The sequence below is a fragment of the Thunnus maccoyii genome, chromosome 4 (assembly GCF_910596095.1).
Source record: "Thunnus maccoyii chromosome 4, fThuMac1.1, whole genome shotgun sequence".
Taxonomy (NCBI): domain Eukaryota; kingdom Metazoa; phylum Chordata; class Actinopteri; order Scombriformes; family Scombridae; genus Thunnus; species Thunnus maccoyii.
In genome coordinates this window covers 11,744,463-11,768,803 of record NC_056536.1, presented here as the reverse complement: position 1 = coordinate 11,768,803, position 24,341 = coordinate 11,744,463, and the positions used below count along the sequence as shown (strand labels likewise).

At 38.4% G+C, this 24,341-nt stretch overlaps 1 protein-coding gene across 1 annotated transcript; it reads left to right on the top strand.

Annotated features, from left to right (window-relative positions):
• Positions 1-2,216: 2,216 nt before the first annotated feature.
• LOC121895070 lies at positions 2,217-20,555 on the top strand. Its single transcript, XM_042407899.1, has 13 exons — positions 2,217-2,362; positions 2,895-2,999; positions 3,392-3,496; positions 3,674-3,778; positions 4,172-4,264; positions 10,446-10,543; positions 10,821-11,441; positions 11,973-12,713; positions 14,475-16,245; positions 17,145-17,321; positions 18,161-18,337; positions 19,384-19,430; positions 19,750-20,555. Exons 1-13 carry the CDS (start codon positions 2,325-2,327, stop codon positions 20,274-20,276), a joined length of 4,605 nt encoding a protein of 1,534 aa, XP_042263833.1. The 5' UTR covers positions 2,217-2,324; the 3' UTR covers positions 20,277-20,555.
• Positions 20,556-24,341: the final 3,786 nt, after the last annotated feature.

The window sequence follows — 24,341 nt, the reverse complement described above, 5'->3', positions numbered from 1 at the left end:
CAAAAATGGACAATGTTTTAGAGTGCCCCCTAAATTTCTCAAAGTAGGATTTCAGGGGAGCTTATGTCATCTTCTGGGGAGCCGAGCGCCTGTTCGCTCCTTGTAATTCAAACTCTGAATAGAACATATTTCTGAACTCTGAGTCACCAGATTACGCTCATGTGGATGATATTATAAGTAAGAATCTTCCTTTAAAATGTTTTTAATCCCCATGTAATCTGCAGTAAATGAAAAAATGTGTAGCAAACTGTGAGGGGCGAAACTTGTGATTTTTGAAAAGTGTTTTGCGTTGGTATTTCACAAGCCTCTTTTTTTTTCTTCCCAAAAACAAATAACTTTAAAAATATATGTATGAAATAAATATTTGTAAAAAACCCACTATTCGTGCTTTGCCTGCTATTGCAGGTACCTATAGTGATGGTGGAGCCCCCTTCCCATGACTAGCCTCAAAGAAATTCCATGTTATTTCTTTGAAACCATACTTGTAGGGTTTCATTGAGAGGTAGAAGAAATTTCCCTTTTGTCGATAATGTGTTGCAGGCCTGTCACTGAGAAAATGAAGTATACTGACTTGAGGGCGTCGTTCTCTCACTACCTTCAGAAATGGATCAAGGTGGGCCCAGATGGTCACCAGGTCGTGTCCTCTGGAGGGTGATATGGAGCAGAAGGTGTGCAGCACTTGTTCACCAGCGGTGTAGAGCACTCCAGTGTGCTGACCTGCTGGTGTGAACCTCCAAAATGCACAGATTGTATTTCTTCGCTGTACTTGCATGAGTAATTTTGCTATTACACACATTTATCAGCATGTGGCAAAAACTATGCGCATGTCCACCCTGTCATGGAAGGCTTGCTGACAGGGTTGAACAATGACAGGGCGGACATTTTTGGCCTTAACAAGAACCGTGCCTGTGGTCTTCCATTTCCTCACTATGTTCCTCACAGTGGAAACTAACAGCTGAAATCTCTGAGATAGCTTTTTGTAGCCTTCCCCTAAACCATAATGTTGAACAATCTTTGTTTTCATGTCATTTGAGAGTTGTTTTGAGGCCCCCGTGTTGTCACTCTTCAGAGGAGAGTAAAAGAGAAGAACCACTTGCAATTGGCCACCTTAAATACCTTTTCTCATGATTTGATGCACCTGGCTATGAAGTTCAAGGCTTAATGATCTCACCAAACCAATTTTGTGTTCTAATTAATCAGTTCTAAGTAGTTACAGGTGTTCAAATCAACACAATGACAAGGGTGCCCAAATTTTTGCACAGCCTATTTTTCACGTTTGATTTAATTTCATACAACTTAATATTGCTACACTAAAAATCTTTGTCTGGAAAATACCCCAGTACTCAGCTTTTATTTGAAAATGAATGGCATGCCAATGTGATCATTTTATGTGAAGACAGAGTAAATTATTATGCAGCCTCAGAGGGGTGCCAAAATTTTTTCATACAACTGTATGTATACAGTGTAAAAAGCAATAAAGTCAAAGTCATTATTCTGGTGCTTGGCATCAATTTTAGTGAACTTTGAATTTCACTATCTTTATGGTCTGTGTTACAGCTGCCACAAACCCCTGCCTTGTGTGTGTGTATGTGCAGTCATATTCTTTAGTGTCTCTTTCTTCATGTCAAGCAGTCTCCTGTCATCCTGGCTCCTCCCACTTCCTGGCTGGTAGCTCTAAAAAGTGAACCAGAGGATACAAAGGTACATTTATAGCATAGTATTCAGTTGCAGGAAGAGTTGAACATTAATAGTCTTTGAAAGGGAAATTTAGCTAATCTAAGCATTACATAGTTGATGTGTATCAAGCTACACATCAAGGTCAAGGTCCATATATTACAGTCATATTGATGTTATTAATCATTAACTGCTGACTTTGCCCCTCCCACAATAACTTTCTGAGAAGTTACGAGATAGTACTAGACTTTGATCAGATATTTCTTAAAGGAATCAGAGGAGCTGAGTTAATTTTGTTATTTTTCAGGGAAATTCTACAGTGGCTGGTGACACAGTGAGAGTCCTTTTTGTCCAGTGTTGGTGTCAAGTGAAATTTAACACTGATTAAGGTATGAGTCCAGTAATGAGTGGGTCTGGGGACAGAGAGGGCTCTGACTAGGTTAGTATGGAGAGACTGCCTTAAACCTGCTCTGTACTCTAGAGAAGATGACGGGCAGCCATTTTGACGAAGGGAAGCCTAAAAACATTAAGAACGACAAGAGGACTACAGCTTTGTGAAAAAGACAAGGAGCTGCAAATAATGTAATTCTCTTAGAAAGGAACAACATACAACCACCGTTGTATTCAGCCTCACTTCCTGTAAAACCAATATGTCTGAGGAACAAGGCAGTCACACATCAACTGACAAGTGAGTGAAACTTTTAAATCTGCTCAGTCTCATGTCACTACAATGTGAAGGTCAAGTCATATAAAGTACATGGTGAATAATACAGTATTTACTATTGTTAAGTAAATGACATGGTCAAAGTTAAGCTAGAAAACTCTAAAGTGATGTTAAACTTTTTGCTCTTCACCTGTGTGAGTGGATATGCTGATCACAGTGATTTCATTGAAATGAACTGATTTTGTTGTGACATTTTGTTCTTTAAAAGCTGGTGTGACTGAGCCTGTAAAGCATTTTAAAATCTCTGTTAAAGATAGTTTGAGAAAGAAAGATCAGTCTCTCCAGCATGTTTCACTGGGTGCACTGGATGTTTAATTTCCTAATGGAATTGGATGTTTGATACAGAGAGATCTGGAGACAGAGAAAATGAACTGAACAGAATAACTTTGACATATACAGAGAAATAATTTCACTGTGAAGCTAAATCAAATGTTAAAGATTTTAAAATTGTTAAAGTTTGGAATTGTAAAAAACAATTTTTAAACCTATGTTAAAGGTCGCATGAGCAAGAAAGACCAGTCTCTCCTGCAAACAGCAATGTTTCCATGAAAAGTGACAGATCCAGGGATGACCCTCTCAGCTTCAGTAAAGGAGTATCGGGGTAAGATAATTTCCTAATGTTGGATGTTTGATACAGAGAGATCTGGAGACAGAGAAAATGAACTGAACAGAATAACTTGACATATACAGAGAAATAATTTCAATGTGATGATGTGACTGAGCATCTAAAGCATTTTAACATCTGTGTTAAAGATAGTTTGATACAGAAAGATCAGTCTCTCCAGCATGTTTCACTGGGTGCACTGGATGTTTAGTTTGCTAATGTTGGATGTTTGATACAGAGAGATTTGGAGACAGAGAAAATGAACTGAACAGAATAACTTTGACATATACAGAGAAATAATTTCACTGTGAAGCTAAAACAAATGTTAAAGATTTTAAAATTGTTAAAGTTTGGAATTGTAAAAAACAATTTTTAAACCTATGTTAAAGGTCGCATAAGAAAAACAGACCAGTCTCTCCTGCGAACAGCAATGTTTCCATGGAAAGTGACAGATCCAGGGATGACCCTCTCAGCTTCAGTAAAGGAGTATCGGGGTAAGATAATTTCCTAATGTTGGATGTTTGATACAGAGAGATCTGGAGACAGAGAAAATGAACTGAACAGAATAACTTTGACAAATAATTTCACTGTGAAGCTAAAACAAATATTAAAGATTTTAAAATTGTTAAAGTTTGGAATTGTAAAAAACAATTTTTAAACCTATGTTAAAGGTCGCATGAGCAAGAAAGACCAGTCTCTCCTGCAAACAGCAATGTTTCCATGAAAAGTGACAGATCCAGGGATGACCCTCTCAGCTTCAGTAAAGGAGTATCGGGGTAAGATAATTTCCTAATGTTGGATGTTTGATACAGAGAGATCTGGAGACAGAGAAAATGAACTGAACAGAATAACTTTGACATATACAGAGAAATAATTTCAATGTGATGATGTAACTGAGCATTTAAAGCATTTTAACATCTCTGTTAAAGATAGTTTGATACAGAAAAATCAGTCTCTCCAGCATGTTTCACTGGGTGCACTGGATGTTTAATTTGCTAATGTTGGATGTTTGATACAGAGAGATTTGGAGACAGAGAAAATGAACTGAACAGAATAACTTTGACATATACAGAGAAATAATTTCACTGTGAAGCTAAAACAAATGTTAAAGATTTTAAAATGGTTAAAGTTTGGAATTGTAAAAAACAATTTTTAAACTTATGTTAAAGGTCGCATAAGAAAAAAAGACCAGTCTCTCCTGTGGACAGCTTTGTTTCCATGAAAAGTGACAGATCCAGGGATGACCCTCTCAGCTTGTCGGGGTAAGATAACTTACTTTGTTGGGGCTTTGATACAGAGAGATTTGGTGGCAGAGAGAAGACAAACTGAAGAGGATGACTTTGACATAGAAAGAGAAATAATGTAAATTCCATCTTGAAGTTCAACAATAATGTTAAAAACGTTAAAACAACCAAGTCATTATGTTCAAAAACCACCTGTGAAGCCAGGAGGTTATCTGCACCTAAACAGCAGGATGTTCAGTTTTTGTATGGATTAAACAAATAAGATATAACAATTTAATTAGTGAGCTTTAGAGGTGCTGAGAGGCTGATTTTGTTACCTTTGTACAGAGCGGCTTCCCCATCTTGACTCTTTGTGCTAAACTAAGCTAACAAACTCCTGGTTGTAGCTTCATATATCTTACCAGACATGACAGTGGTACAATACTTCCTATATAGCTTTTGTCAAGACAGTGGATAAAATTGCCTCTACAGACTTACCTGTAATGCTGTATTGGGAGTCTTTTCAGCACTTGTTTGTTTTGACATTGTCCTGTGTATGTTCAGCGTTATCAGGTTTTTCAGTCATTTATGTTTTTTCCATCTGTGGTTCAGATGTGTGTTGTGACACATCTGGTTCATTTGCTTGTGTGATGGGCTTTGGAGGCTGTGGCTCCATAACTGGCAGAATGTGATGTTGGTTGTGTCTGTATTCCTTTTCCTTCAGACGTACGAATGTGGCTCACCACACTTTCTCCTTACTACTCCCATTTTGTCATGCCCTGTTTGTGTTTGGAGTCTTACCACTTGGTTTGGTCTTAGTGGAGCTAGTGGTTTGCTGGTCTTAGCATAGCAGCAGTGTTTCTGTGCTCTGCGCATTTGGATTCACTTTCATTGAGCAAGTAAGTCACAGGTAAGTTGCCAACTTCATCTCTGAATACATCTGCATATTCCTCAAACACTCTGTGACAGAGTTTGATCCTAAACAGTGTCTGTGTGGTTTACCTCTTTGCTGAAGGTGGCCAGCTTCATCCTTCGGCTATCCTGCAGGCCTAGAATGGATTGTACACTTTCATTCACACCTTGAAATTGCAGGTTGTATGGCTGCTGACTTAGTCTGCAATGTAGAGTCACTGCACCAATCGTTTGATCATAGCTCCTCCTAAAGCAACAAGTTTAAGTTGCTTGTGTGGCTTGTACAGTTTTTCAGTGTGCCTCATGACTTTGTATGTGTCAAGGGAAACATTACATTTGGCCCCTGTGTCTACTTTTAACTTATTGGTGTTGTCATTAACTGTCACAGTGCAATGTCCTTCCTTTTTGTAATTGTCATCATCAGTTTGCACAAAGTTTATGTCATTATCATTGTGTAATGACAGACCTTCAATGGTGAATGTGTCTTCACTGTCTGAATCTGTTTCAGCTGGAAGCTGATTCACCTGTCTGCTTGATTTCCAGTTTTGCAGATCTGCTTTGCTTTTTGAAGTGGTTGTGCTTCTTGCAGTTGTGACATTGTTGTCCAAAAGCTGGGTATTGTTGGCTGGGTAGGTGTCCCCACAATTTTTGCAGCTTGAAATCATTGTTAATGGATTTTCTCACTTCATTATGTATTACATTTTCCCCTTGAATTTGCTGCTGCATTTTATCTGCTTGGTATCCACACTGCTGCACAGTGTTTTAAAAACAGCCAAAGCTGACCAAAGTGCTGAGTTCTTACCATGAGGCGCAAGGCAGCCAGGTGACTTTTACCTCTTCTCTCTCCTACACACATGCGCACATGAACACACACGCACATACACAGGCAAAAACAACTGTTAGCCTTTTCAGCAACCACTGGTGAATGCATTACTATTTCTCACCTGTGAATGTGAAAGCGGTGGTAGTTGATGAGAACGGGTTGTCACATACAATGACGTCAACGCACTACTGTTTAGAACAAAAGCACTTTATTTACAAAAATTACAGGGTCACAGTTTTTCGATTAAATAAAAATTAGGAGTCTGCATATAGACATAGATGATCATTCCATTCGTGTTGGGCCTGTTTATTTGTGTTATCTGAAGAAAGAAAGCCCTGCTGTGACTGCATATTTCCGTAAAGGCGGGCCGAACATCCGTTTCTTTAAATATGAGACCACTTACACCGGAATTGAATTAAGTTATACAAGGTTAAAATTGGTTGGTTGATTAATCGAACACGATCATAGCACGTTTTATATATTTATCAATGTCAGCCATTGCTGTATTATAAAAGTCCTCCTCCAAAACAAACAACATTACCCAGCATGCACCACCGTGATTAGAGACATACAAATAATAGCCTATAAGCCTATTATCTGCTGTAATTTTGCCTCACTGTAGCGGGGGCTTAAGAAAATCCCTATTTTTAAAATATATAATGTATTATATTCCATTGTCGCCTAGATTAGATGCGGTCTCGTCCCCGTGCGCATGTGTAACCTTCACATGTGTAAAGTTTGCACTTGTAATGTATTTGTTATATTGTTCTTATTTTGTTTCCTGTGGAAACATGGAACACAACATGGAAATGTAACGTATTTTGAAAAGACACTGTATGTATGTTATGAGTGGGAACTGACAGTAAAAAAGGAGTAAACAGTACAGAAACACTAACACAGAGCACAAGGAGAGAAACAAGTGATAAGAATGAACAGAGAGAGTAGGCTATGATGGGAGTTTAGCACCAGTCGAGAGTGGCCACAAGCTCTTACGTTGGTCTATGAACTTCAAGGGAAAAGAAAAGATGGCATACTTTCGACTGGAACACTACATCATTGATATCTATTGAACAGCCCTACACGTGCCGAACTGACGCTAAAGGGGTACCTAGAGCGTCATAGTTTGAAGTGTCGGGCCACTGACCAGGTGGCAGTATTTGACGAGTTGGGGATGAGACCCATGGGATGAGAACGTGTTGATATATCTCAAGGTCATGTTTTACAAATCTCTCGAGACTCACGCCAGGTACGGCGACACTCTATAGTCAAAACAGCATAACAGTACAGGGGCCTGTTTCAGAGAGCAGGTTCAACAAACTCTGAGTCTAACCCATGGATGTATAAAGAGAACTGGATACAGCGTTGGAGGCAGGGCCTCGTTCATTCCTACGAAAGATGCTCAGTGGCGCATTAAGCAAAAAAAAAAAAATCGACTTCTGGGTATGAAAGTACCTGGATCTTCTGCATTGTGCGGCCCATAGAGTATGCGCACTAGTGACTTTCGCTGGCCGAGGCGGCTACTTCCAGTTTAGCCCTCCGGCTAACTTGAATGGGGATAAAACAATTCTATCATGCGGCTCTTCTAGGCTTTTGAAATGTGATCAGACCAAATGGCTTCAATTCTGATGGTGAGACAAGTCATTTCGCGGGGGTTGTGACGCTCAAAAAAATGTATCCACTGATTTACAGATGTCTCTTTCACAATGTAAGTCTATTGGAAAAAGTCTTTTTGGGCCAGTGTGCATCACGTAACATTGTAATTACACGGTTTGGCCGCTATGTCAAATTTGCTTCAAAGTCTGGCCTCTTCCTGTATCCAGTTCTCTTTATACAGCCATGGTCTAACCCTGAGTTGATGAACCCCGAGATGGGAAACTCAGAGTTTTCAATTTTAGAACAGCTGGAATCACGTATCATCAATGGAGCCCTGATACTATGAGTCACCATGGCAACAGGTAAATAAAAGGCAGAGCCTCCATTTTAATCCAGTGGACGTAGAGATATGAACGCATGTGTGTGCGGACGCTGCACATTTATCTTTAAAAAAAGATAAATGGGGAAAATGTCAATAAGTCAAAAAAATAACATTTTATTGAGTGTTGTCTATTAATTCATCATTTATCAGACTTACATTTCCTGAATGATGATAAAGTGGAATCTGGCTGTATCAGGCTGCAGCTACATTACATTTTAAAAATATTTGTTCAGCTTTAATCTGATGGACAAAACACAGGAGGCAGCAACTGAAGATGAAAAATAGAGTTAAAGATTTAAAACATATATAGGTCAAAGACAGAGACATGACTGTAAGTGTAGCAGTGGTGTACTCTCTCTTGCGTTGTGTTAAGGATGACACGCACACAGTCACTTCTCAGCTCTGACCCGGATTTATTCTGGTAACAAACACAATGGCATTAGCTCTAGTACAACTCTCACAGCAGCAGTTGCAGAAAATACACACTGAAACAAAACAAAATGAATCGCTCGTTGCTGATATCCAGTTGCATCACAAGCAGTAGCTACAAGCTAACGTTGAGCTAGCAAGATCACCGATAACCGGTTCAATAAATTACTACACGTATATTACACACACCCACGTTGTTACCAACACTTGTGGTTACTCTCAACATATCATTCAAATAACACACACTTTTACCCATAAAACATGAACGGAGCTTAGTACAAGTCGACCTACCACTGGCACCGGGCATAGCAGACTGGTGACCGAACACGGGGTGCACCCGCAAAGTCTGCAAGGGTCCGTTCAAGAGGTGTTCAAAGTACACGCTCAAAAATAGGACTCTGTAGTAGCTTACACATTGTAAGAGTAACAAAGTAAATAACATAATATTAAAAGAGTTGGGTAACTAATAATGAATTAGATTCAGTGCGTATTCAATAACAAAACATGGCAAGATGTTTAGTTATGACAAGTGGAATCACTAACTCCGTTACATAAGCTCACAGTCTGATCAGTAATAATGTGTTTGTTGATTTGTACTTGAAAAGGTGTCGAGGTGAAAATACAGAATATTTTAAATTGTTAGACATCTATTTGTATCTCAGCTCAACAACATTCAGTGACTTTATTTCAGCTGCTTCAACAAATGTAGCAAATTTAAACATTGTCACTGAAATGCTGTTAAAACACATTAAGATTATGCTCCCTATTTAAAAATCTCACTTTTAAACTACATTCTGCAGCCGCACCATAATCCTGCTCACTAAGCATATTAACATATAATCTACAATATTATAGGATGGATGTTGCATCAGTGCGACCAATCACATCATGAGTGATAGAGATCATTATTCATTGATCCCACATGTCTAAAGCTTCATACAGATTGTTTCAATTTAAACTGAGATTACACATTATGTGCAATAAAGATTTCAGGTCAGGAGCTGCTTTAACAAACTGACAGAGTCACAGTGTTATAATAGAAGGACATGCTGAGGTTTTATTCTGAGCTGAGGGTGAATTCACACTGTGTAATATTTGAATGTGAGAGAAAAAACGCTGTTTGACTGATGCACATAAAAGCGGTAACTTTAGAAAGTCCTGAGTAATTAAACTAATATCCAACCAGGATTTAGATTCTGACAGATAGTGAACCTCTGCTAATGAATGCACTTTGATATTAACTGAATGAATGAGGAAATGAAACAGAGTGTCTGGCTCTGTAAGAGGGAGGAGACAGAGAGAAACTTCGGGTTTGTTGAATAAAACCTACCAGCGAACAGGTTAGCTTCACAGAGTCAGTTACTGCGGTAACTGACCCCAAGTTTAAGTTAGCTCTCTTTCTGCAACCTAAAACCCAGAGTTTCCCTCATATCAGGGTGAACAAAGTTTAGTTTTCACTAAACCCACTTTCTGAAACAGGCCCCAGCTCTTCACACCTCAGGAGAGAGGATCCTGGTATGACGGACACCACACATGCACAGGAACACAATTTTGTTTACAGAGCTTCGCTAGCTACATAACAAAACCTCTTGATTTTGACTACATGATAAATTTATTAAAGAACTTAAGTACAAAGTCAAGAGGTTGTGTTATGTAGTACAACAAGCTAGCGAAGCTCTGTAAACAGAACCACATTGCGCATGCACAGTGGCAGGTTACTATCTTATCACTATGTTTACTCTTTGGAGCTGTTTCTAAACAAGCTATGGTAACCAAACTATTCATGGACGAAGGAACATGTTACCCAGTGCAGCTGTGTGACCATAGGGTGTGGCTCATTCACGTATTATAATAGTTTTGGACAACCACGGAGGTCTGCGGCACAGAGGAATACGATGTATCAGACTTTGGATACAATCACAATACTTGCAAGTAGGATGAGTTCATTGTTGGTTTGGCTCTGCACACGAGATTTGTTGACAATAAGAAAAATATAGAAAATTGTCAGCCACATCCTTTAACACTAAAATATTTTTTTGTATCGACAGAAACATTCTAAAATAGTTTTTTCTGTGTTGCAGCCCACCTGTGTCACAGACACAAGTCAGCAGCGCTTCCATGAAAACTGACCAGTCTGTGGATGTCTCTCTCTCCAGCCCCAACTTCAGCAAAGACTTAGGTATTCAAACAAGGAACAACACGCAGATTCAATCAGGCTTAAAGTCAGTATGTTTGACAGAGGAATTAAAATTTCAAAAGTAAAATATTGTATTTTCATTGATACATTTCAAATTCCTATTGCTAATTTCCTCTCTGGGCTTTAATTGAAGGTATAATCCAATATGACAATGATATGACACTATAGCTGCCATCATATTGTTGAGCGTGAATTTATTGCAATTAATGTGTACTGCTTTCTTTGAGTGGTCTTGATCATATCTGTTGTATTTTCTCAGAGAAAGATGCCAAACACAAATTCACAGCAGACCAAAAGAAGAGAATCCTTGAAGATTATAAAGAGGAACTGAGTCAACATCAGACTAATACAGAACTATGGGTGAAAAAGAAGGAACGTAATCACAAATTAGTACAAACATACGATGATATATTTTATGGTTCAAAGAAAAACAAAGTGCGAACAGTACTAATGAAGGGAGAGGCTGGTGTTGGTAAAACATTTCAAACAAGGCTGTTCATGGTCGACTGGGCAAATGGGAAATCCAACAAAAACATAGACTTTATTGTCCCACTTAATTTCAGCGAGCTGAGAGATGAAGTTCAAAGCATGGAGAGTTTACTCTATTACTTCACCAGCATCGAACAACCAGTAGTTTGCTCCTATGATAAATGTGAAATAGTCTTTGTCCTTGATGGCTTGGAAAAATGTGAACTTCCTCTTGACTTTGAAAAGAACGAGGACTTGTCTGATATGAAAGAACGAGCCTCAATGGATGTGCTGCTAACAAACCTCATCAAGGGGAATTTGCTTCCCTCTGCTCGTCTCTGGATCATCTCTCAACCTTCAGGAGTCGACAAGATTCCTATGAAATATATTCACAAAGTGACAGAATGTCAAGGTAGGAAACTATGACAATAATATATTTTCATGGCTCGTACTCCTTTTGATCACTCACATTTTGTGATCTGTATCATGTCATTATTTTGGTAAGACTGGGAAATATGATTTTAATTAAATATTACAAATGATGGTATACATGACAAATTGTAATATTATTTCAAACATTTGATAAACTTTACTGAGATTAATTTCATTAGAAACCAAGAGTGAAATTTTTTTTTAAACACTGGTTACTTTAAAATCTTAAATTGGTATTATTTTGTTGTACTGTAATCTCATTTTGGCCTATTAAAACAATCACTTTTATGTAGGGCTGCAAACGATTATTTTGATTATTGATTAATTGATTCATTGTTTGGTCTATAAAATTTCAGAAAATGGTGAAAAATGTTGATCACTGTTTTCTGAAGCCCAATGTGGAACCTCAAATGTTTTGTTTGTCCTGACCATCATTGTTAAAGATAATTGATTCATGCTGCATTTATCCTTCATCATCAATAATGTGCTTAACTTTGTTGTGGTTATTCAGAGACCTTGAAGCGGCGGCAGCAACAGCTGGTATCAAACCTGAAGAAAAGATTTCAAGAAAAGACTCAAGATGAAGACAAGAATCATCCTAACCAGAAAAACACAGAACACATCATGGAAGAAGACAGAAGTGGAGAGATCAATGATGAAGAGAAAACTGGACGGACTGTGGGGAAATCAGTGACACGAGTGAATTCAATATCTAAAATCTTCAAACGTGAAAATGATCAAAAAGTTAGAACCGTGCTGACCACTGGAGAAGCTGGTATTGGAAAGTCCTTCCATGCACAGAAATTCATACAAGAGTGGGCTAAAAATGAGTCTTCATTTTTCACTCGGCTTATCAAGTCAACAATGTCAGTGTTTGGCAAAGCCAAAGATGATCTAGAGGTTATATTTCCTCTCAGTTTCTCAGAGCTAAATTCGATAAAAGAGAAAAGAGTCAGTTTGTTTGGACTTCTAAATGATTTCTTTGAGGAAACCAAAGAATCTGTAATCTCTAACTATGCAGATTTCAAAGTTCTGTTTGTTCTGGATGGTTTGGACGCCTGTGAACTTCCTCTTGACTTTGACAACAATGACCCCTTGACAGATATTGGAGAGCCAGCCTCAGTGGATGTGCTACTGACAAACCTCATCAGAGGAAACCTGCTTCCTTCTGCTCAGCTCTGGATAACCTCCCGACCTTCAGGTGCTGAAAAGCTGCCTGATGAATTTGTTGACAGGAAGACACAAATACAAGGTAAGCTTATAAAAGTAGATTAAGGCTGTCAAAGCTGCATAAATAAGTGTGCAATCAAAGTCAAAGTGGCCAAGAAATATCCAAAAACGCTCAAAAGGATAATTGTGTGCTCAATCCCAGTTAAAGATCTTTTTCAGTCTTTCCTCTGGCAACTGAATAAGGTGGTTCCACAACCATTCCCCATCTCTGCTTTAAAAGACATGACTCCCATCTCATGTCCCCTTCAACAGACCGCTTTGTTGTAAATTAATGCACACCCAGATAGCTGCTTGTAAAACCACCAAATTAAGAGTTTAAAATTCGAGAGTCCCTCCACACCTACAGCTTTGTAATGGTACATTTTTTTCCCATTAAATTTTCATTCAGTTGCCATCTGGCAATATGGGAAAACACCTGTACTTTAGATAAATCCCCCCATAGAGTCCAGACACTGGTGGTGGTGGCTGATGACTTCTGCTGAGACTATTAAGGCTGATGAGGTTGAGAAGGCAATGCACTGATCAATCTGCGAAGACTCGGGCGGTGGCGGGGAGGTGGTGGAGCATGCAAAATGGCACCATGAAAGCACTAAGGCAGAGAGGGAGAAAACATATTTTAAAAGGCAGCCTCATTATCATAGGCTGACAAATGAAGGTGTGTTACTGTGCTATTGGTTAGACGTGAACAGCTGATGTCTTAATTGACTACCATGGAATAACAGCAAGGAAATTATAAGTGAGCATGCGTGAGATAATAAAAAGCAGAGAGAGAAAGCAAAAGATACTTGACTGAACTTTTGCTATGCTTCATTATCATGTATATATATATATATATATATATATATATATATATAGGGAGAGAGACAGTTGTAAGCAGCAACACAATGGGGAGCACAGGGCATACCTGCCAACACTCACGATTTTCACGGCAGTCTCCCTGTTTTTAACCCTTTGTCCCGCTGTGCTCCTGATTGGTAATTACTCCCGTTAATCTCCTGATTTCGTAGTTTTTCCTTTTCATTATTACAACCTGCTGCTGATGTGATTCACTGCCTGCAGGTACCGCTGGTAGAGAGGGGGAGGTACTTGTTTTTCTCAGCCAGTAACTAAGTTTACAAGAATTTGCAAAGTCAGATAAACAGTTATGCTACATACAGACAGCTTTCCTTGTGATGTGCTGTGGTTGTGTAAACCATACCGGCAGTGGATGGGACACTGTAGGCAAAGCAGTTGAAAATATCACTTTCCTACATGTTTATGATTGTTGAACAGGTGGTTTACACAGGACTTATGGGCTTTCTATTCACAAAGGTTTTGTTGCACTAATAGTAACGAGCATATCGGCAACTTAAGTAAAATGTTATCTCTCTCTTCACTTAACCACCCCACCCCCAGTGATCGCTTTTTTCATGTAACATGCCCAACACTGTTCATGTTGCTCATATTCAGCTTCCTTTTAAGATGATTCTCAAATGCTTTAACACCAGAAAAACTACAAAACAACATTTAGAATGCATATGAGTCCATTTGCTCAGATCACTACTGTGGCATTCTCAAACCTGGTAGCATGGTACACCTATACCTATAAATGACCTATAACCTACATCTCACTAAAACTACTTAACTTAAACCATGTTTTAAATATAGTGTACCCAACAAAACAAATACAACAAAAACACTTAATCCTTGGTGCTAAGGTTAAGATTTAATAAACTGCCCAAACATTTAATCACAACTATTGGCTAATTTCTGTCCACAATAACTTAAAAATGTTTTCTTACAGAGAAGCCTGATGCCGTTAGTCAACGGAAACTCAAATCTCAGCTGAAGGAGCAATTTAATCTTGTGTCTGAGGGGATTGATAGACAGAAAATATCTGCCCTACTGAACGAGATCTACACAGATCTCTACATTGTAGAGGGTGAGAGGGGAGACGTCAATCGTCAGCATGAATCCAGACAGGTTCAAGATGCAAAGTCTAAACCAGTGAGAGAAGACACAGACATTAAATATCATGACATCTTCAAACCTGCATCTGGAGAAAATAAACTCATCAGAATAGTGCTAACAACTGGAGTGGCAGGCATTGGCAAAACATTTGCCTCAATGAAGTACATGCTGGACTGGGCTGAGGGTACGGCCAACAAAAACATATATTATACATTTCCCTTTCCTTTCCGGGAGCTGAATTTGATAAAAGAGAACGAACGTAGTTTAGAGGATCTCATTCATCAGTTCTTCCCAGCTATGGAGACATCAGAAATAATCGACTATAACAAGTACCAAATTCTGATTGTCCTGGATGGCCTTGATGAATGTCGCCTAGATCTTGACTTCTCCAAAAGTAAGGATTGGACAGATGTGAGAAAGCCAACATCCGTGAATGTTCTGCTGACAAACCTCATCCGGGGAAACCTTCTTCCTAAAGCTCAAATCTGGATCACCTCCCGACCTGCTGCATCCAACGATATCCCTGCTGATAAAGTTGACCGGGTTACAGAAGTGCGAGGATTCAATGATGAGCAGAAGGAGGAATATTTCAGGAAGAGATTCAGTGATAAGGATCTGGCTGAAAAGATCCTCTCACATGTGAAGAAGTCAAGGAGCATTTATATCATGTGTCACATCCCGGTCTTCTGTTGGATCACTGCAAAGGTTCTGGAGGACTTTTTGAGCCGAAACCAAGAAGAGCGGATGCCCATGACTCTGACTGACATGTACATACATTTTCTTCTGTTGCAATGCAGGCAGGCTAATGTGAAGTATGGTGGAGATGAGACAGATTCATGCTGGAATACAAGGAACAAGGAAACAGTCCTATCTTTGGGGAAACTGGCTTTCGAAGAGCTAGAAAAAGGAAACCTTCTCTTCAGTGAAGAACACCTAACAGAGTGTGGGATTGACATCACAGAAACTGCAGTCTTCTCAGGATTATTCACTCAAATCAAACAAGAAGGCCGTGGGCTGTACCAACAGAAATTGTTCGGCTTTGTACACTTAAGCATTCAAGAGTTCCTGGCAGCTTTTTATGTCTTTCACACATTTGATAACACAGGTGAAAATCTGCTTATCAAACCAGATCAACCAAACCAATCAGACCTCTACAAGACAGCAGTGGACAAGGCCTTAGATAGCAAAAATGGAGAGTGGGATCTGTTTCTCCGCTTCCTGCTTGGACTTTCTCTTGAGACTAATCAGACTCTACTGAAAGAACTGCTGCAAAAGACAGGAAATAACAACAAGACCAACAATGAAACAATTGAGTACATCAAAGGGAAGATTGGGGAAGAGATCAGTGATGCAGACAAAAACTTCAATCTGTTTCACTGTCTGAATGAGCTGAATGACCACTCTCTTGTGGAAGAAGTCAAAAAGTACCTGAACTCAGAAACACAGGCATTTGAAAATTTTTCTGCCTCCCAATGGTCAGCTCTGACTTTTGTTCTGCTGACATCAGATGAGAACCTTGATGTGTTTGATCTGAAAAAGTACCTGAAATCAGAGAAAGTTCTTCTAGGAATGTTGCCGGTGGTCAAAGTCTCAAAAACTACTTTGTAAGTACTTTTAAAAGTGATCTTTCTTGCAAATATGATTTTGTTATGTTGCTATATGCAACATTCAAGGTAAATCTTTACTTCAAAACTGATGTCTGTTTGCTATTTTGCTTATGGCCCAAAATGGGCTAATGATGGGCTGGCATTTATAATAAGTCACATTTAGGCAAATGAAGCAGGTAAAAATCTGCTTTATTTAGGCCTCTTGTGTGTCTGCCCATGTAGGCAGGGTGGGCTACAAGTAGGCTTCATGTTTTATCAGTACAAATGGTAAAATGTGCTTAACCAGAACTTATATCTAAAATACATTGTATCCGTTCAGGCTATTGGCTTGGCCCACTGGCTTGATAGACAGTTTCCTGCGAATGCTATTACCTGTTCAGTAGTCCAATCACCATCCCTGTTTATTTAGGTCCAATAATCTTACAATTGGAAAGGAACCCTCTCAATAACTCATGTTCCATCGAGCGTCATCCATGACACAGAAAAGGCTACCAGAGTCCCACCTTCCTCTTTACCTGCAAGCGCACAGTTAACACTATCCTCTGAAGCAAGCAACACTGTTTGGCTAACATCAGTTTCTGGGTCACATGCAACTAACCACCATGTTATCAGCACTGGCAGCACGTGACCTAACCCATCAAATAAAACAAACAAGGCCAGTACCAGTACTAGCTAACTTCATTAGTTAAGATTCTGCAAGACTGTGCCATATCAAAAAGCCAAATTATTAAACAAAGTTGGCCAGCACAACAGCAGCTTCCTTTCTTGAGTGTTCTTGAATCAACAGTATTGGGAATAAATGAGGGATGATGTTTTTGTAGCTCCACTAGTGTCACATTTTGACTTTGCCATAGCCGATGTTTCTGGTAGGGTTCTAATTACAGATATTTTCACAGGCTGAGTTGGTGTGAGCTCTCTGAGAAATCCTGCAAAAGTTTGTCATCCTCAGTCCTCAAGTCTGCCTCCTCTAACCTCACAGAGCTGGACCTGAGTCATAATGATCTGCTGGATTCAGGTGTACAACAACTTGCTAATGGTCTAAAGAGTCTACAATGTAAACTAGAGATTCTCAAGTAAGTGTACATTACATTTGCTATGCATTTTATGGTTTTTAAGGAGTGACAGAAAACCCACACAATATCAGTATCAGGGATGGGAGGATGCTATGTTTAGATTGAAGTTACCCCAAAGTGCAAAAAAGCCCATTGAGCAATGCAGCAAAAGTTTTGGTAAAAGTAAATTTGCATCTTTAGAGCACAGAATAAAAAGGAAAGTGAGTGCTCCTCTAAAGACTTTGCACGTGCATTTTTGAATTAAGTTTTCCGGTTTCCCTTTGACTCTCAATAAAAAACTTATATTTTTTGTTGAATAATGAAAACCTTAATGGCAACAAGTACCAAAATAAAAATAAAACTTTTGATGGGATATAATGAATTGATTTGCTATGTGAATGAACAAATCATGTATGTTGTAGAAATCATATCCATATAGTGAGGATAAAGCCCATATAGCTGCAGTATTTAGGTGCTAAATGGGCCCATTGAAAACAAAACAAACTTTTTTTTTTAACATAAATTGCTGCTATAAAAGGTTAATTAACACAGTTCAACAAAGTATCACAATTCATCATCAAACTTCTATTTTAGACATTTATGGCTGCTGAAAATAAATGTTTGATTGTCTGACAAATGTCCAATGAAAGGACACTTAGTGGACTCATTCTCCTACATTGTGGAGTACTTTGCATCATCCATTATTTCATGTATCAGGACACATATCTGGGTTCTAAATTTATAAACAAAATTTGCCAACATTGTCATTGTTGTATATGTGATAACCAGAAAGAGACATTTTCACAATTATCTCTTAAGGTGTGTGTGTGTGTGTGTGTGTGTGTGTGTGTGGTCTGCAGGCTGTCAGGTTGTCAGGTGACAGAAAAAGGCTGCTCTTTCCTGGTCTCAGCTCTCAAGTCCAACACAGCTTCCCACCTGAAACACCTGGATCTAAGTTACAATCACCCTGGAGACAATGGGGTGATGATGCTCTCTGCTATAGCTGAGGATCCAAATATGAAGCTGAAGACACTCTGGTATGTTAAGATGTCAGGATATGTGTTTATAAGTCTACAGTACATACAGTACAGCTGCTTGTCCTGGAGTGGGTTATACTGAGACTACCTATGCACTAACGCAAACGCATCGAGTTCAATTCAGTTCAAAGTTTTATAGTCAGTGTCTTTGTAGTTAGTAATAAGCTAAGCTAAGCAGTTGCATCATCGTTCATGCAGACGTTATATTCAGCATTGAATCTGACTGTATTAAGTTCAGTAGTACGTTCCATCTGTTGCTAGTCCAAGCTGTCACGTTCAGTTCAGTACAAAAGTAGCCTAAACAAGCACTGCAGATAAGGTTAATAGCTCAGCAGCCTAATTTTTTGAATAGGAAGTAATGTATAGAAGCTATTGATTTGTTCAATGTTAGTGGTGATTCAGTGTAGTCATTTTGTTTTGAGGTGCTGCCTACAACCACAGAATCCAGCTGTTTTTGGCAAATCAACAACTCTGATATGCAGGCTAGCTGCTCTTCAAAGCACAGTGTCTTCTGTTAATTTTAAACTTTTAGTCATGTAAAATTGGGTGTGCTCCTTCTTGCCAGTCGAACATTTTGTTTTGTTAAAATATTGTTTTTTTGATATATAAAAATTAATAAAAATTTTTAAATGGTACCAACATTCATTTTTTGCTGTATTCATTCTATATCAAATGCACTTTCCTACTCCTTGTCTTTGACATTGAACTACTTACACAAACACACACACGCATACATCTCTCCCGAACACTCGAGCTGCCCTGCTTCCTCTCACTCACTGTTAGGCTGCTAAAGATGGAAACAGTTTCAAAGCCTTTGCAACCTGTATTGCTCTAAAGTATAAGAACAGTAGGGAATTACATATTTATATTTGAGGTCTTATGGTTAACCCCCAAGACAGTTTGTAAGGTAGCAGTTGTGAAGGTGACTCATGATTGAACCACCTCCCCCTACTCTGCCAGGTACTAGGAATAACAGCAAATATCAATACTTTTCAAAGTATTGTATTGAAGTTGGAAATTTCTGTTTCTTCCCTCATTTTGTACAGTTTGGACCATGGTGGAGAACGTCGGTTAAAGCCAGGGCCGAAGAAGTGTAAGTCTTTTTCTGATCTCAAATATTTTATCACTTCAGTAAAGACACCAAGCTGATATCTGATCATTTTGAAATGAGGGTCAGATGATGTGCCTTTGTCTAATAATGTGTACACTGTAATAGTTTGGTTGAAACAGTGACATGATAAACTAAAAATAAAATAAAATAAGATTGTTGGTCATTTAATTTAGACATATGACGTATCTTGATTTTTTTTTTGGTGTTTGAAAACAATTTAAACAAGTCAATGTGTTTAGTCTTTTGACTGCACAAAAAACATGAAACACGCTGAATTATGTGTTCTTTGTTTTTCTATCAGATTATGACGCTCTGAGACTTGATGAAAACACAGCCAGCAGAAGGCTTGTTCTGTCTGAAGGGAACAGACGAGTAAAAACTGTGGAGAATGTGGAGGAGAAGGTGTCACGACCTGAAAACAAGGACAGGTTTAAGAGGAGTCAGGTGTTGTGTGAGGAGGGCTTGAAAGGCTGCTGCTACTGGGAGGTGGAGTGGAGAGGGACGGTCGGCATCACAGTGGCATATAAAGAAGTGGGTAGAACATGGGACAGCAGTGGTGGCCTAGGATGCAATAAGAAGTCCTGGAGTCTGCTCTGCTCAAAGACTGGATACAAGGCCATGCATGGGAAGGATTCTGAATATATTAAAGTGCATCCTTGCCAAAAAATAGCAGTACTTCTGGATTGGGAAGGTGGCACTCTGACTTATTACAGTGTCACATCTGGAGAGCTGAGCGTCATACACACTTTCCGTGACAAATTCACACAACCCCTCTACCCAGGCTTCTGGTTTGAGAAGGGCTCTGTGACTTTGTGTGAGATCAACTGAACCTCTCTGCAATGGGAAAAAGTGTAATGTAGTGATCACTTGATGCTCGACTTGGCATCCTAGCAAAAGCATATCTGCATCATATCAATACAGTAATGTGAAACATTCCTGAGTCATGATCTTTTACTTTACTTGTTACTGTAAGTCAATATATTAACTAGAGCCTGACCTATATATAGGTCAGTCAATATTATTGGCCGATATTGGCCTATCACAGATATATGTTGTCCGACGTGCCAATATTTTTTTTAAAGTTCTATAGGCAGCATTTTATGTATATTTCATCCATTTTCTTAGTTCAAATTTAATATATGCATATGTTTTTTTTTTGTTCTATGCGTTTTTTTTTATTCATTGTTCTTTATAATAAATTCCCAGTGCACTGATGTGTGCTCATGTATATATTCTGTAAGATTATCAGCCAATATATCGATATTGGAATTTTTTACTCCCTAATATTGGCATTGGCATCAGCCCAAAAAATCAGTATCGGTTGGGCTAGGATATTAACATTGCAGATCATATTTGGTTGCCCTTATCACATTATATATACGTAGATTAAGTTGTTGTAAAACTGTGATATTTTAACTGTTCCTCAGACATCTCACAGCATGTTTCTTTGCATGCAAAATGTTAACACCTTTTCTTTTTTTAATCACAAATATGTTTTCTTTTCATGTATATCATGTTCACAAAATTAAAACCATTTTGATACTTCAGAGGACAACTATTTAAACCGACTTCTCTGTGGCTAGTTGTTTCTGTGAACTTATTAAGCTGCTGTATTATTCTTACTTTATAAATTTGCCTAAATCAATGAAAGTAGAGCAGGAAGTAAACATGCTGCAGAGATATGAGCATAAAGACAGGAGCAAAAGTCCAGCATTTGTTCAGCTTTACTCCTGTCTCTTGGAATAGTTTTGTTTTACTCAAGTTTCAAATCAGTTTCTTCTACAATATATTTCATGTTAGAATGTTTAAACGTGTTGGACTGTAATAAAAATGGAAAGTGTCATAGAAAAAAAAAAATCTGTATGCAAACCGTATGTGAAAGTCATAATATGTTGCCACAGTTGTTTAAATCTAATGTAGGACATGGATGCTGGGGAGATTTAATTTTGTAATATTTATGTGCCTGTAAGACTGTAAAACTACTTAAGACTGAAATAGTAAAAAACTAATAAGATTCTGATGTGTAAAGATATGGAAAGGTTGTTGGTTTCTGTCATTTATGTTGTTTTGTCATGTCTGAAAAATGCTGTGATGGAAAAAAAACTTCTGTTATTGATCTTTACTGACCTGTATGTGTGTATAACTGTATACAGTATTTTCCATTGAAAATATAGTTTTTTTCTTTCTTCTGTCAGTGCTACTATCTATTATTGCAGGTTTTTTTGATTATTCGACCTTGTTCTATTTTGGCACTTATTTTTGATTTTTATTCTGTTTTACTGAGATTTCTTTGTTTTATTTAAATGTTCTTTGTGTATCATGAAGGGGGCAATGACTACATTGTACAAACCCTGTATTGTATAATGACAATAAAGCTGAACCTTGAACCGAAGGACTTGTTATGCTTGTGTGTATGAAGTGTCATCCCATCATGTTGGAGGACAAAATTGTTTGTAGCTGTTGAGAAAGGCCACACTTGAAGTCGGAGTGAAAAACCTGCTACTTCTCTAAATGAAGTGAACGTGAATGTTGGGTTGTTGGTTTCAGAAAGTTAAAGAAATTGTCAGATGCAGTATCCCCAGTTCTGATGTCAGAAACATGTGGGCAGAAGAGGTTTCAGACATTCAGCCATCCAACAAGCATTTGGTTAGAGCATCTGACACCTTTAGTCTCCTTTCTGCCTTCTCTCCTCATGTCTGCCCCTCTAAAACCCTCTCTGTCTTTATCTTCCTCACTTTGTGTTAACCTGTCTTGTCCTAACATCTGTCCCTTTATATCTGACTTTGTATCTTGTATCTCTGTCCTCTGTTTTTCTCAGAACATTACAGTCAAGCAGCTGTCACCTTTCCCTCTGTCTGGGTCCAAATGTGCTGTGGGCTTTGTTGCATTGAGTTACGTAGAGAGGAAGCCAATTCACATACTACACTACACATACAGGGAGGTGTACTTAAAATAAACACAGGACCAATGCACATTTCCAAATCATAACTTAAAAAAAACAGTAATCAGACATGGTTTCAGTCTGTAAAACTGCTATGTTTTTTCATATAACACACACAATCACATCCATGCATACACTTATAACTGTTAATAAAACACTTAAGTAAATTGCACACTTCAGCCATTCATGCCTCTCTTTCACAGCCGAATGTATGTGCATCCTTTAATGTGTGTGCATGTGTGATAGTATCTGAATGTAGGCGGTAATGAATTACACCCGTGAAGGACAGGCCTGAAAGAGAGCTGGAAGAAAAGCTGCACAGAGAGGGAAGAACAGAGTACTGAAAGGAAACATCCGGGACAATATAGCAACCAGCACACTGAGGGCCTCTCTGCACAAGCTGCTTCATTGTTTTTATAAACGTAATTCTTGACCAAATCTTTGAGGAGGCTGAAAAAAACATTTAGTTCTGGGTCCACACCATTATGAGACCTCATAAAAGCAACTGACGGATTTGACTCATTCAGGATCTTTCCTGTTTCTGCTTCTTTCACTTTGTACCATTGATCTGCTACTGCTAATTGACAACACATTCAGAACACTTCACGCTCTTTCTGTCTCACTCTGCTTCTGTCTCAGAGACAGAAGCTTTGATTAGAGAGCTGCCTGTAAAAGCTTTGAGTGAATGAATAAGTGTTTGTGTGGGTTTGCTGAATCAAGACAAGGGACTTTGTGTGTGTGAATGTCACTGCTTTAGAACTGAAAAACTTAGATTCCTCCTGCAGCGATCAAGAAATGTTTTACTTTAAATCACTCACTCAAGCTAATGGAGCATTTAATCATATTTGATTGGCTGACATGTGGTTACTCTACATGCAATGAAACACACACAAACACATGCAGATCTCCACGGTTTCTTATGGTTTTTTGTTGCATATTGGAGGTTGTCATGGTTCTGCAATTCTGACTCAAAAGTTCTCAGTGGCTATCTTAATGTAAAACAAGATGAATCTCTTCATTTTCTGAAAGAAAATATGACTCAAGTGGATGAAAGTGCATCTTAATGCAGTTCAGATGTGTAAAGATATGGAAAGCTTGTTGGTTTCTGTCATTTATGTTGTTATGTCTGAAAAATGCTATGATGGAAAAAAAACTTCTGTTATTGATCTTAACTGACCTGTATGTGTGTGTATATATGTATAACTGTATACAGTGTTTTCCATTGAAAATATAGTTCAGATGCACTTTCATTTCACTGTCATTATCCTGAACCAGCTGGGAAAAACTCAGATTCAAATCCCACTGACTAATAATTTTCTTCTTCAAACAAATTTCTTTGTTTGCATGGAAAACAAAAACCTCTATTTTTTCTGTAATTATCAAACACAGGGCAGACTTTGTCTTAATAATATCTCAAATTATATTTTATAAAATTATGTGTACATTAGATAAGAATCAAAGTGGAAAAAGCGGAAGTAAAACTGAAGATTAATTTCATGAAAGGTTGGAAAGATCTGTGTGTGCATCTCTGTCAACTTAAACCATAAATATTGCTTTTTGTGCTTGTATTTGCAGTAGTAGGTGGTCTGAGTTGGCAGAAATGCAACTTTAATTTCATACCAAAATCTTATCTTATCCTTTTTGTGCAGTTTGCACCACATCCACCCCTGGTGTGAGCATGTTACTTTGGAGCCACAAGACTAACAAAAACATAATCTCTATGATAGAAAAGCTACATTTAAGTCGGTAATTTATTGCATTTTGATTGACAGAAACCCAAGGTAGACTAGAAAGTGTAAACCCAAGACGTGGTTTAGTTTTGGTCACATCTTCAAGGTTTCAGGGGATTCAGTGTGCTTGACGACCTGTAATGCAAATGAGCAGGTTTGGAGCGAAGCTCACAAATACAGACAAACATGTCTACAATTATAAAAGCCATGACCATATGTTTC